General features: G+C 41.7%; 1 protein-coding gene across 2 annotated transcripts; it reads right to left on the bottom strand.

The window, feature by feature from the left end:
• Positions 1 to 4,624: 4,624 nt before the first annotated feature.
• On the bottom strand, positions 4,625 to 13,418 carry ppil4 (peptidylprolyl isomerase (cyclophilin)-like 4). Of its 2 annotated transcripts, none has more exons than XM_046298244.1 (12): positions 13,261 to 13,418; positions 12,777 to 12,909; positions 12,556 to 12,673; positions 12,270 to 12,412; positions 9,803 to 9,899; positions 9,484 to 9,600; positions 9,116 to 9,240; positions 8,904 to 8,970; positions 7,728 to 7,839; positions 7,458 to 7,548; positions 7,119 to 7,246; positions 4,625 to 6,863 (listed from the first exon to the last, which is right to left on the bottom strand). In XM_046298244.1, exons 1-11 carry the CDS (start codon positions 13,328 to 13,330, stop codon positions 7,171 to 7,173), a joined length of 1,149 nt encoding a protein of 382 aa, XP_046154200.1. In that variant the 5' UTR covers positions 13,331 to 13,418; the 3' UTR covers positions 4,625 to 6,863; positions 7,119 to 7,170. The 2 variants fall into 2 exon arrangements, with proteins under 2 accessions (XP_046154200.1, XP_046154201.1); XM_046298245.1 differs by having other exon boundaries at positions 7,078 to 7,246.
• Between the last annotated feature and the right edge of the window lie 29 nt (positions 13,419 to 13,447).

Here is a 13,447-nt window from a genome sequence, read left to right on the forward strand (position 1 = left end):
TCAGGGTCCACACCCATAACTTCAGTATGCTGGGTTTGGGGTGCAAAAGCCTGCCGCTCGCTTGTGACTGGAGGTCCACTCGAAGAGGGAGATCCCATGGTCGAGATGGTTGTCGGCTGTACAAAGTCTGAACACCAGTGATGCCGTGGCCAACGTCGAGCAACAAGTAGAGCTGACGCGCTTTCGATACTGATCTTCCTCAAGACCTAAGGGACCAAGGGAATTGGTGGAAACGCATACAACAGCCCCCTTGGCCATCTGTGTGACAGGGCATCACACCTGAGTGGGCCTGCTGGACCCTTTATGGAGAACCACATAGGACATGTGTATAAGACAGTAGTTTTGGAATTGTAAGTTAGATTACTTGTTGGTTATTACTGCATTGTCGGAACTAGAAGCACAAGCATTTCGCTACACTCGCATTAACATCTGCTAACCATGTGTATGTGACAAATAAAATTTTATTTTATTTGTCTTGCAATGCAAACAGATCGGCGATGGCCCTTCCAAACTGTGCCCAGATCATCTCCACTACTGTGGGATGTATCCAGTCTGAAGGATGAGGGCCTCCTCAGGAGAGAAGGTCTGCTGCCAGATTCTACACCCCGGAAGGTGTATTGATGGGAGGTGTTTGCTTGCCCAAAGCAGTAGCTTTCATCTAAGTAGTTCAGGACCTTGACTCCTGCTTGGCTAAGTGGGGTTGGCGTTGAGCTTATGCACTTTGTGAAAGTGTGAGGGGCGAGCAAAAGGCTGAAGGGTAGAACGCACATTTGTTTTTGTAGGTATTTACTGTGTGCTGGGAGAATGGGGATATGAAAGCATGTGTCTTTCAAGTTCACTGTGGTGAACCAATCACCTGGTTGTACTGATTGAAGGATGACTTTGATTGTCTTTGATTGGGAAGTGCTGAAAGATGACGATTCAGGCACCCTTTTCTGGCACCAGAAAATAGATTGAGTAGAACTGCAGTTTTGTTGCACTGGTTCTACCTCTTCGATTACATGATTTTCCAGGAGCAATGAGATTTCTGAGCAGAGTGTTTGCTTTTGAGCAAGGTTGCGAGCTGTTGTTTTCAAGACACCCCTGAAGTGTGGGGTCGCTGACAAAATTATGGTACATAGCCTTGTGTTACAGTTCGTAACACCCATTTGTTGGCCGTTGACCTTTACCACCAAGGTGGTGCTCTAGAAAGCGGTGTTGATGTGACCAAGGCTCTGCATGCTGTGGTGCACAGGGGACGCAGCCTGCATACGGTGTGCCCAAGAGGCAAATTATTTTGACAAAATGAATGCATTATGGTTTTAAGGAGGGAGCATTGAATTGGGTACAGTCATATCTAACTGACAGGAAACAATCCACCTATATCAATGGTTCATTTTCTTCCCCTAATGTGTGGACTACCGCAGGGCAGCTGCCTTGGGCCACTTCTCTACTTAATATACACCAACGACCTTCCCTATGCCTTGGTTGAAACTCAAGCTACTATATTTGCAGATGATACTACAATTTATGCAGCAAGACAATCGGTTCAACAGGTACAGCAAGCTTTGCAAGGAGATTTGGAGATTATCAGGAAATGGGTTTGCCAAAACAAACTTGCTTTAAACACCAAGAAAACCAAAGTTATGTTGGTCTGTTCAACTAGGAAAAGGCCAAAACAGCATGGGATACAATTAAGTATGGGAGGAGTACAAATTGAAGAAGTGGTAGAAACCAAACTACTGGGAGTGCAGCTAGACAACTGCTTATCATGGTCGTCTCACATAACTAATCTATGTAAAATAAATATTAAAACAGCATGCATAATCAGAAGGATAGCTAAATATTAACCAGGGAAAATCCTTCAGCAAATAACACAGGCATTGGTTGAGAGTCAAGTGAACTATTGTTCGGTGGTCTGGGGAAATGCATCATCTAGTGAATTTAGGAGGCTGCAGAATGCACAGAATAAAGCAGCAAGGATTGTTTTAAGGCAGAGATATGGTTCTTCTGTTGCAGTCATGCGCAGTGTTCTTGGTTGGTTATCAATCGACAAGATAATTGAAAAAAACATGCTTATCTTATTTTATAATATACATCATTTAAAACGGCCAAGTTCTATTCACAATGGTATTCAGTTGGTAAGAGACAGACATTCCATAAATACTAGGAATAGATTGTCCACCATCTATGCGTTATCCAGACAGAAAAAATAAATGGGCAAAAGAACATTTTGATTTAGAGCAATAAAGAAATGGAATAAATTAACTGAGCAAACTAGAAACCTTTCAATATATAAGTTTAAACATTATTTAAAAACAATTTAAATATAGTATATAGAGATGTTGTGGGACTATAGTAGATGAAGAATCAATATTTTTTTAGATTGAGTATTTATTGGGTCATTATGCTAGTGTATTATGTATGTTTGTAATAGTGTGTTATATGTGAAAGTGTGTTTGTATTATAAATAGTATTTTAATATTAAGGACTCTTAGAAGATTAGTCCAAATGGGGACTAAAAGAGTCCTAATAAAATCAAATCAAAAGAGGCGATGCTGCGCTCCACCACTTCGGTAGGGCAGAGTGTCTGTTCCTCCACTCCTGAGCATGTGCAGCGTGAGTCTGAGCCTGGTTTATTGGCATCCCAATTGAGGCCCTGGGACAGGAGTAATGGTTTGCTGGCTGATGCATTCTAGGCTTTGGAATGAGGCGCTGAAGCTCCATCTGTGTTTCTCTGTCTTCCTTAAACACTTGGAGGATTTGGGCCGCTGCTGGGTCAAATGTCTGGCCAGGTGATATGGGTGCACCTAGGAATGGAGGATTTGGGCCGCTGCTGGGCTAAATGTCTGTCCAGGTGATATGGGTACAACTAGGAGTGGAGGATTTGGGCCGCTGCTGGGCTAAATGTCTGGCCAGGTGATATGGGTACACCTAGGAGTGGAGGATTTGGGCCGCTGCTGGGCTAAATGTCTGGCCAGGTGATCTGGGTACACCTAGGAGTGGAGGAAATGTCTGGCCAGGTGATATGGGTACACCTAGGAGTGGAGGATTTGGGCCGCTGCTGGGCTAAATGTCTGGCCAGGTGATATGGGTACACCCAGGAGTGGAACAGTCTCTTTGTCAGGGAGCTTGGACAGCGCTAACCATAGGTGGCGTTGTGCAACCGACAGCGTTGCCAAAGATTTCCCAACCATCTGAGCATTGCCCTGAAGGCATTGGATGATCATGTCTGTAACTGTAGCCAGTTTTTTCATGGTCTCAGCGTCATAGTTTGTGGAGAGGCGTTCCTGCAGCTCCTTCTGATGCAAGGCTAGTATCGCTGCTGAATTGCTTAGCCTGTCGGCTGAAGCAGTGCTTTCATGTGTCATTTTTAGATGCCCTGCATCATTTGTTATGCAGCTCTTGGCCTGAAATGTGTTGGAGAGAAGCAGGCAGAACAAGCAAAGCAAATGATTTGTCCATAAGGGAGAAATATCTAAAAGCATTCTCATCTGTTCCATGAACTGTAGCTAAGCAAGTGCATATGCTTGGCACGGCAGGGGTTCGGTCATTTGGCATGCTCCAGTCTTTGAACAAAGCGATGCATGTCTTAGTCTTTGAAGAACTGAATTAATCAAACTTGGGTGCGGGCCCCATGACAGTATCATTTCAAATCCAAAGTGCTGGAGTACAGAGCCAAAACGACAACAAAAAAATGTCATTGTCCTAATACTTTTGGAGCTCACTGTATGTGTGGCTAATTTAGCTAGGAGCTAATTTCTGAGGTAACGGGATAGACCCGAAGCTAGCTAACACACAAAGATGGAAATGCCAGACAAAAATAAATACAAGTTAGCTAGTATAGGCAGGCACAATAACGAGAGAGGAGTAGATTAGATTTTTTTTAAATCATCACCTCAGGCACCTCGGGTTGTTGAAAAATCGAAATTCCGTAAAAAAGTAATCCGAAGGGGATTAATATTAATCGCGTAATGTAAAATATATAAATGTGAGAGTGAAGAAAAGACAGTATGTTATGCCACACAATATTTTATAGTGACAGGTCCCATGGTACAATAAGGGTGTAGCGTGATTGTAAACATATTTGATATTAAGCATCTCAATCACACATCGTGAAGGGGAAGGAGTTCCCATAGGTCGTTTGGTGACCCGTTACGAAAATGAAAGAGAACAATACTTGCATGCTCTCTCACTCAGTAAAAGTTCAAAACAACCCCTTCCTTATAAGGAGCTTGAAAGTGGCATCTCATTCGAAGAAACAACCAAGTTTGGACTGATTTGCGAAATGTCAAATTACTAATTATGGTGAATGTTGACCGGGGTCTCTCATGCTTTAATTCGGGTAACTCCGAGGGGGCTAGAAGTGGTGGCCCACAGTGTTGCACAAGGAGAGGCCTTGTGGAAAACTCAATGACTGTTAGCTAGCTGCACATGCACCCCTCACTGTGCTATTCTTCTATGTCTGCCAAGGCTGAAAACATTATTCTGAACACTTTGGGTCAGGGCTTTATCGAATTACATCTAGCTCCCCTTTGGTTTTTCCCACACATGTCCCTAATATACTTCCAACACATGATTTGGGTTGGGCTAACTAATACCCTCTCTGACAGTACTGCCAATATACTGACCAAAAACATTTTCAAACTGTAGCCAAAAGAGGATACCTCATTTATTAATGTAGCCCACACAACTTTCATCCTGCATGGCTGCCTCCAACTTCTTCTCATATCACTCAGGGAGTTGGAAGGTGAGTAATCATCGGTGTTGTCGTCGAGTCACTAAACCTCGAGCCCGAGTCAAGTCCCCTGTGCTTGAGTCAGAGTCGAGTCACGATACCCGATGGCCGAATTCCGAGTCGAGTACAAGTCACCAATGGTCAAGTCCATCAATTTATAATATATTTTATTATACAATTGTTTCTAGTCGCCACCGATGGCAGTATATCGCCACTCCCTCATGAAAAAAACAACTATTGTACTAGTTAGTCATTACCTCACAAGTTCTACACAATACCTGTTTAACTACTCATTTACTACATATATGAATGGTAAGTCCGGCTCTCAGCTAATTATTTATAATCGCCCACTGATATTTCTGTAGGTTTTTTATTTCAAAGTAAAAACTAAAGGGAGACTTGTCATAACCTGGCGAAGTGATGCAGGGGAGAAGTTGGAGGTGGGTAGAGCGAGACGACAAATTCAAAGACAGCATATTTGTCTATAATCAAGGGGAGACAAATAGCTAGACTGTTGTTTTACCATTAAACTCAATAGTAGTGTTGTTTTCAATTCCTTAAACAGTTTGTGTTTCCTAACCAGGCAAAACAAAATAGTAGGCTGGTGACTGGTGGTTATGGGGAATCAAGAGAGTCGCCTCTGCGATGTGTAGCCTATGATTGCCGGAGCAGAGCTTGCCTGCCCACAATCCTCACCAGCTGATATAAACTACGTGTGCTGGGTGTGGCGTGCCCTTTCACTGCCAGATAACAGAACCCTTGTTGCCCTGCGCATCCAGTGCTGCTAATATTTTCCTTACCATAGTACCCTATCTAGTCCAACTGCAAATACAAGTCGCGAGAAGGCGAGAAACCACTGGTCGAATCCAAGTCAAGTCAGAAGTCATGAAAATCTGGACTCATTGACATACGGCTTGAACTATAATAGGGAGGATGACACAGGGAATCCCCTCTGCAGTGCATACAGACAACTCACGCTTTCCATGCCCACTACCCAGCTAACAATTCTAGGTACAGAGAACGTTTTTGTAATATTACCCGTGATGTTCCCCTAATGTTTGAGAGTCTAGTTTTCCGTTAGTTGATGGAACATTCTATGTTAGCAAAAACCTTAAAACATTTTAGCATGTTTTGGTGTTAAAGTTGAGAATGTTCCTTTAATGTAAAATATTACTTATCTATAATAATAATAATATATGCCATTTAGCAGACGCTTTTATCCAAAGCGACTTACAGTCATGTGTGCATACATTCTACGTATGGGTGGTCCCGGGGATCGAACCCAAGAACGCGGTTACAATATTCTCAGAATATACAATGTTCTAGATGCGTTTTAAGAACATTCATGTGTCTGAGGGTTAAAATTGTGGGAATATTTGTTAGCTGGGTACATTTATTTTCTGTACAAAAGCTGGGGAAAAAAGAGTAAAAAAAAGGTTAAAATATGGACAAACATGGGGGGAATCATTCACCTGCCCGTTAAGAAACAGAAAGGGCGGTGGGGTATAAGTCAAACCAAAATACAAATATACTTATAGAACGTTACTGACTGGGGACTTAGTTATGATGTGTGTATGGAGATTGATTTGGAAAATGCTGTGTAGACCTAAATACAGAATGTTGCCCTATAGGAATCGAGCAGTTCAGGCTGAAATGTTTTATTATTCATAATGAGCAGTGTTCTCAGGTTATGTAACACTGTGTTACTTCCAGGTAATTAGGGTAAACATCCCAGGATACCCCCCCCCCCATGTAATGTGAGGGCCGAGTCCCTAGTGCTGCTCTCTCAGACATGGGTGGTGTTGGGGTAGTAGGGGCCACAGTGACAGGTATCTGGGCGGTCCAATTCCATTTCAATTTAGTCAATTCATGAAGTGAACTGACATTTATTTTTCAAAGAGGATTTTCCAATTCAGTATATGGATGGGGAATTGAAATGGAATTGCCCTCAACCCTGTTCCTCTCCCTCTCATCATCGGTGTCTGCTCCTCTCCTTGTCTTTAGACTTCTTGGGTGAACGACTGCGGCTCCTCTCTGGGCGGTGCTTTTCACGGGACTTGCTGTGCTTGTGGTGGCGGTCTCTTTCCCTGGAGCGTGAATGCTGCCGGTCTGTCTTTTTCTCCCGCCTGGGCTCCTCACTGTTCCACTGTAGGTATAACATAGGGAGAGAAACAGGTTTGACAAAGGTTCAAGATAAATCTTTGGTGGTGCTGAAACAAAGCTCTGTGAAATGACTCAGTATACCTCAAGTGACTAGTGTCACAACTGCTGAAATGACAAGCCATTCCCAAATTACATGAGTCATGCTTATTCTAATGCTCTTACTGAACATTCTTGTGAAAGAAAGTATATGTGCCCACCACAAGGAAAACAATTAGTTCAAAAGCCATTTTCGGGAGACCTTGGATTTCTTGGATTTCCTGGTGTCCTCGTCATCTGAGTGATTGTGTTTCTTATCCTTGTTTCTTCTCAGCATGCCGATGGCTTGTTCCTTCTTCCTCTTCCTCTAAAAGCAGGTCGTATTTGGAGCTTTTGGGAATGTTTAGAAAAACTTGAGGAAGTAAAGTGTGCAATTCCAAGTTTGCCAAGTCTTTTAGAGAAATGTCTTCACAATAGTTTACCTCTCTCTCTGTCCTGACAGCTATGTGAAATGGTGCACAGTTGAGTTTAAGTATTTTACACTTGAACTCATATTCTCCTCTACATATTGAATAGCAAATATAAACACATTTAAGGATACTCCTGCTTAGGTTTGACTTTATCCTTAAGAGCTAATTTGGATCCTGCGTCTTTTTCATAGGCCTTGAAGTCATCCTTGGTATACTTTCCACCTAGAAAACAAAATACCCATGTGAAGTTCTCTACTTAGCAGAGGTGAATGGCAATCCTTTAGTTTAAGTGCCTTATTAGGGCTTAATTGAGTCTCTGAAAGTATACATAACACATACTTTATGGATCACACAAAACCTTTAAATAAAAGTCCAAGTGAGTTGTTTTGATAAGTGTTTACCTTTGCCTTTCCATTTGATCTTTGAAACAGACTGGCTGAAGTCCACGTGTATGCGCCTGTCATCTATGAGCACATTGTCCATCTTGAAGAAGGCCTTTTCACAGTCCTCCTCCTGTGCACAGAAAGGACATCAATTGCATCTAAAAGAGGGTCATGTGAGCCCTTATGGATCCAGTGAACAAGGGAATTCATTTCAGTAAACAAAACCATATGACCATTCAAATGAATTCATTTGTACCCTCTCAATTCTGACTAACTGGCGCCATCTATTGATATTTTGCACAACCGCACTTGAATTGTTCAAAAAGGAATCTCTATCTTTATATTTCTGTCTTGATTTGTATGCTGAACAAAAATCTAAACGCAGCATGCAACAATTTGAACAATTTTACTGAGTTACAGTTCATATAAGGAAATCAGTTAATTTAAAATAATTTATTAGGCCCTCATCTATGGATTTCACAACTGGGCAGGGGTGCAGCCATGGGTGGGCCTGGGATGGCATAGGCTCACCCACTGGGGAGCCAGGCCAAGCCAATTAGAATGAGTTTTTCCCCACAAAAGGACTTTATTACAGACAGAAATACTCAGTTTCATCAGTGCCTGGGTGGTTGGTCTCAGACGATCTCGCAGGTGAAGAAGCTGGATGTGGAGGTCCTGGGCTGGCGTGGTTACATGTGGTCTGCAGTTGTGAGGCCGGTTGGACGTACAGCCATATTCTCTAAGATTTAGTTGGAGCTGGCTTATGGTGGAGATATTAACTTTCAATTCTCTGGCAACAGCTCTGGTGGACATGACTGCAGTCAGCATGCCAATTGCACAATTGCAAAACTTGAGACATCTGTGGCATTGCATTGTGTCAAAACTGCACATTTTAGAGTGGCCTTTAATTGTCACCAGCACAAGGTGCACCTGATCATGCTGTTTAATCAGCAACAACATTTTAGAGAAAAGCTTTTTGTGAGTACGGAACATTTCTGGGACCTTTTACTTCAGCTCATGAAACATTGGACCAACACTTTACATGTTGCATTTATATTTTTGTTCAGTGTACTTATGAACATGAGTGGAGCAATGTTCAACTTTTATTTCCATGCATAATCAAAATAGGGCTAAAATGATTATGATAACTCATGGTACATAAAGCAATCACGTGAAAACCAAACCAATACACACCTTTTCAAACTCGATGAAAGCATAGCACAGAGACTCTCCTGACTTCCAGTCTCTGATGATCTCACAGCTGTAGCAAATTAAGAACATGTTAATCATGGTACAGTTCACCAACATTCAATATTTAAATTGGTTAGGACTAGGTCTATTTAAAATTAAATATGTATCGTAATGTTATGAGGCCAGTATATGGAAATAGACAGGGTCTATTTTACCACTTAATAAGTCCGAAGCGGGAGAAAATTATCTCCAGGTCTTCATCTGTGGTCACAGGGTTCAGCTTACACACAAACAGCACATTCTCAGGAGGTTTCACTTCCGCATCAGGGAGATCACCCACCTACACAAGCACATACACACGTCAAACCACAAAACTCTTATAAAACCACCATATAATGTTTACAACACTAATATGTTCACGAGCTAATGAACTACTACAGCAGAAGTACTGTTGGGTTCTTCAACAGCAATCTGTACAAACAAGTGGTAATGTTGAGTGTTACAAAATCCCTTCTGCAACCACTCCTGAAAATATGGACATCCTCTACAAGGTTAAGTAGACTGAACCCCGAACCCCTCTCACCATCTCCAGCAGGATAGCCTGTGTCTTGGCCTCCTTCTCCTTCAGCAGCTCATCCAGCTCCTCAGCCTTCTTCCCATCTGTGTCGTTGATCACTTCATCAGCTCCAATACGACCACTCTGCACACCAAAGAGGGGCCAGTAAGGTTATAGACGTCAGAAGTTGCGTCGTTCATTGTTTTCTGGTACTGAAGACAATAATGAACTAACTTAAACCTGTTTAATTTAATATTAAAGTAATATCGTTTACAATACTTTTGCTCTGAAAGGGAGATATGCATTGCTTTTAATTCAACGTTACAGAAAGTGTCCAGTCACATACATCCAGCTGTTCCTTGGTAGGCTCAGGGGAGCGGTCAGGCACGGGCAAGTCAGCAGGGTCATCGAAAGGGTCTTCCAGGATCACAGTGTGGTTTATTCTGCAATAACAAAACAAGTATAATACCTATTTTCTCTCCACCTTATACTGGGATGTCTATCTGAGTAGGTAATTTTATTGACACCACTGTAGCAGGATTTACTTTTGGAAAATGTGCCGCCGGACATAAAAATAAAATAAATCTACAATATGCAACTTTTTGGGCGACCTGACCAAATTTGTATAGAAATGTGAGTTATAGATCTGTCATTGAAAGCAAGTCTAAGAAGTAGTAGATCTGTTCTGTGTGTGCTATTTCTATGCTTCCCATTCAAGTTTCATTTTAGAGAGTGTTTTACTTTCGGTTTTGTACATCAGCTTCAAACAGCTGAAAATACAATATTTTTGGTTATGGAAAATATATTTTACAGCAGTTTAGATGGTACAATGATTCTCTACACTATACGTGCTTGTTTTGTCACAAAATGAAATACGGTCAACTTTTTGCAAATTGGAAATGATTTCTGCATATTGCACCCTTAATTTACCAGACATTTGAGAAATTTACCGGACCCATACACATTGGGTGCGTAACCTGATTAGGGCGTCCACCCACAGTGGTCAGACTGACAGAAATTGCATTTAGATTAAAGTATTTCATATTAACAGAACATGGAAGTCGAGGATGCAACGATGTGCGGTCCTTCTTACCGAATTCTGATGCGCACTTTAAAGATGTTAGAACAACTGTCCACATTTACTTTTCATCAGTCAACAAGATGAGTAACGAACAGCAAAATCTCTAGCCCATGTCAATCTACACTGAACAAAAATATAGTTACAGTTCAGTTCAGGCACGACTCCAACACCCTCATCAAGTTTGCCGTTGACACAACATTGGTAGGCCTGATCACAGACAGCGATGAGACAGACTATAGGGAGGAGCTCAGAGACCTGGCCGTGTGGTGCTACGACAACAACTTCTAAAATATGTCAAAGACTCCAGCCACCCTATTCATAGACTCTTCTCTCTGCTGCCGCAAGACAAGCGGTACCAGAGCGCCAGGTCTAGGTCCAAAAGGCTAATCAGTTTCTAACCCCAAGCCACAAGACTCTTGAACAGCTAATCAAAAGGCTACCCAGACTACCTCTTTCACACTGCTGCTACTCTGTTTATTATCTATGCATAGTCACTTTAACTCTACCTACATGTACATAATACCTCAATTACCTCAAATAACCGGTGCCCCTGCACATTGACTCTGTACCGGCACCCCCTGTATATAGCCTCCACATTGACTCTGTACTGGCACCCCTTGTATATAGCCTCCACATTGACTCTGTACCGGCACCCCCTGTATATAGCCTGCACATTGACTCTGTACCGGCACCCCCTGTATATAGCCTGCACATTGACTCTGTACCGGCACCCCCTGTATATAGCCTGCACATTGACTCTGTACCGGCACCCCCTGTATATAGCCTGCACATTGACTCTGTACCGGCACCCCCTGTATATAGCCTGCACATTGACTCTGTACCGGCACCCCCTGTATATAGCCTGCACATTGACTCTGTATCGGCACCCCCTGTATATAGCCTCGCTATTGTTTTTTTTACTGCTGCTGTTTTATTATTTGTTACTTTTATTTTACATTTTTTACTTAACACTTTTTCTTAAAACTGCGTTGTTGGTTAAGAGCTTGTAATGAAGTATTTCATTGTATTCGGCGCATGTGACAAATTCAATTGATTTAAACGAAATCAGTAACTTGAAATAATTGACAGCATGCCAATTAAAAACTCCCTCAACTTGAGACACCGTGTTTTTTTTTTTTGTGACACAAAACTGCACATGTTAGAGTGGCCTTTTATTGTCCCCAGCACAAAATGTAATGATCATGCTGTTTAATCAGCTTCTTGATATGCCACATCTGTATACTGTATGTGTATTGATAAATAAGATAAATAACAAATATACTGTACACATGCACCAATTTAATTTGACTAAGTAATGCAAATTAACCTTTTGACCAATAAGAATGACCAGTCAAATGTATTTATATCAACAGGTATTTACATCAATAAATAGGCCAAAAAACATGATTTTTATAAAAAATCACTTTGCAAAATAATGATTTTTAGCCTATTAATTCATAGAAATACCAGTCGATGTAAATACATTTGTCTGGTCATGCTTATCGGTATATAGGTTAATCTGTCCGGTGCCAATTTTATTTATCGGTTTTTCTATTTATTTATTTGAAATCGACCCAAAAGCAGGCTATTACCGTCTAACGGAAACCCTGCACTCTTGCTATTCATGGAACCGTGAGTGTTTATTATATATTTTTTTGTATAAAATTCTATTCTAATCTCCCTCTAAAATGGCTACATTAAAATATGATTAAAGGAAATTCAATTTGCTGACCTGATATCCTGAAAAGGGATGAAATCCTTGTCAACGAAGGTCTCATTGATCTTGGCCAAGACGTCCATACCCTCTGACACCTCTCCGAACACAGTGTGGACCCCATCCAGGTAGTCCAAGTTCTCACCAGTGGTGATCAGGAACTGGGGACCAAGGAGAATGTTACAGCACAAATAAAAGATTTCAGATGCTTTCCATCTGTCCTACTCGAATCTGTAGGCTAACATTGTGGCTTTCAAACTGATAGCAGTTAAATACTGAGGAGGTGGACGGCAGTTTTACCAACCTGAGAACCATGTTGGTCACTGCCATTGTTCACCATGGACACCATGCCCTTCTTTCTGTGTTTGATCCGTGGGTTTTTCTCTGCATCATAGAAGCGGGCCTGGTCTCCATATAGTTTACTGAGGGTATAGAAAATAGATCATCAACATTCCTGTGAGATATAAACAACAGCTGTGATGATGATTTTGGACAATGCTGTTTATGCTAAGGAAGAGGACTGACCCATAGACAGATTCTCCACCACGGCCAGTCCCAGTGGGATCTCCAGTCTGCACAATAAAATCTCTCTGGACATTGTGGATGAGGCAGTAATTGTAGAATTTGATTTTGCATAACTTCAGGAAATTCAGGGATGCTAGAAAAAAAGGAGCTGATCATCATGAGAACACATCACATTCATAAGACATCAGGATTTCCTTTCCCTGAGGTTCAATTGTTCATGATTGCGCCACATCAACACAGAGTGAACTGTCAGATGGAGTGTCCCATCTTTTTAAATGTTTGTTAGCTAGCCGAAATATAACATTAACAACAGGTAGCATTTGCTATCGCTGGGTAAATGAATGGTTGGCTATCTTGTTACCTAGCACTTGCTAGCAGCAACTTAAAAGGCGATATTTGACTTTCTGAGAAGCTTTAATTATTACGAAATTTAGGCTGTGTTACCAAATGTTAGCGTCGGATGTGTTGGTGCATGTTTTCTTACTTTTAGGCCTTTCTTCTGTAAATAAATCAATGACGATATCACCCAAAGTTGTTTCAAGAAGAACCGCCATGTTTGCGGGGTGACTGCGCAGCTGCGCACGCGCTCTTGTTTGATTCCGGTGTAACTTGGGGATGTTGTGGGTTTCCACTAGTTACCACAACCACAAAGTCAGAACGTCTATATGGTA

The sequence above is a fragment of the Oncorhynchus gorbuscha genome, linkage group LG14 (assembly GCF_021184085.1).
Source record: "Oncorhynchus gorbuscha isolate QuinsamMale2020 ecotype Even-year linkage group LG14, OgorEven_v1.0, whole genome shotgun sequence".
NCBI classification, from domain to species: domain Eukaryota; kingdom Metazoa; phylum Chordata; class Actinopteri; order Salmoniformes; family Salmonidae; genus Oncorhynchus; species Oncorhynchus gorbuscha.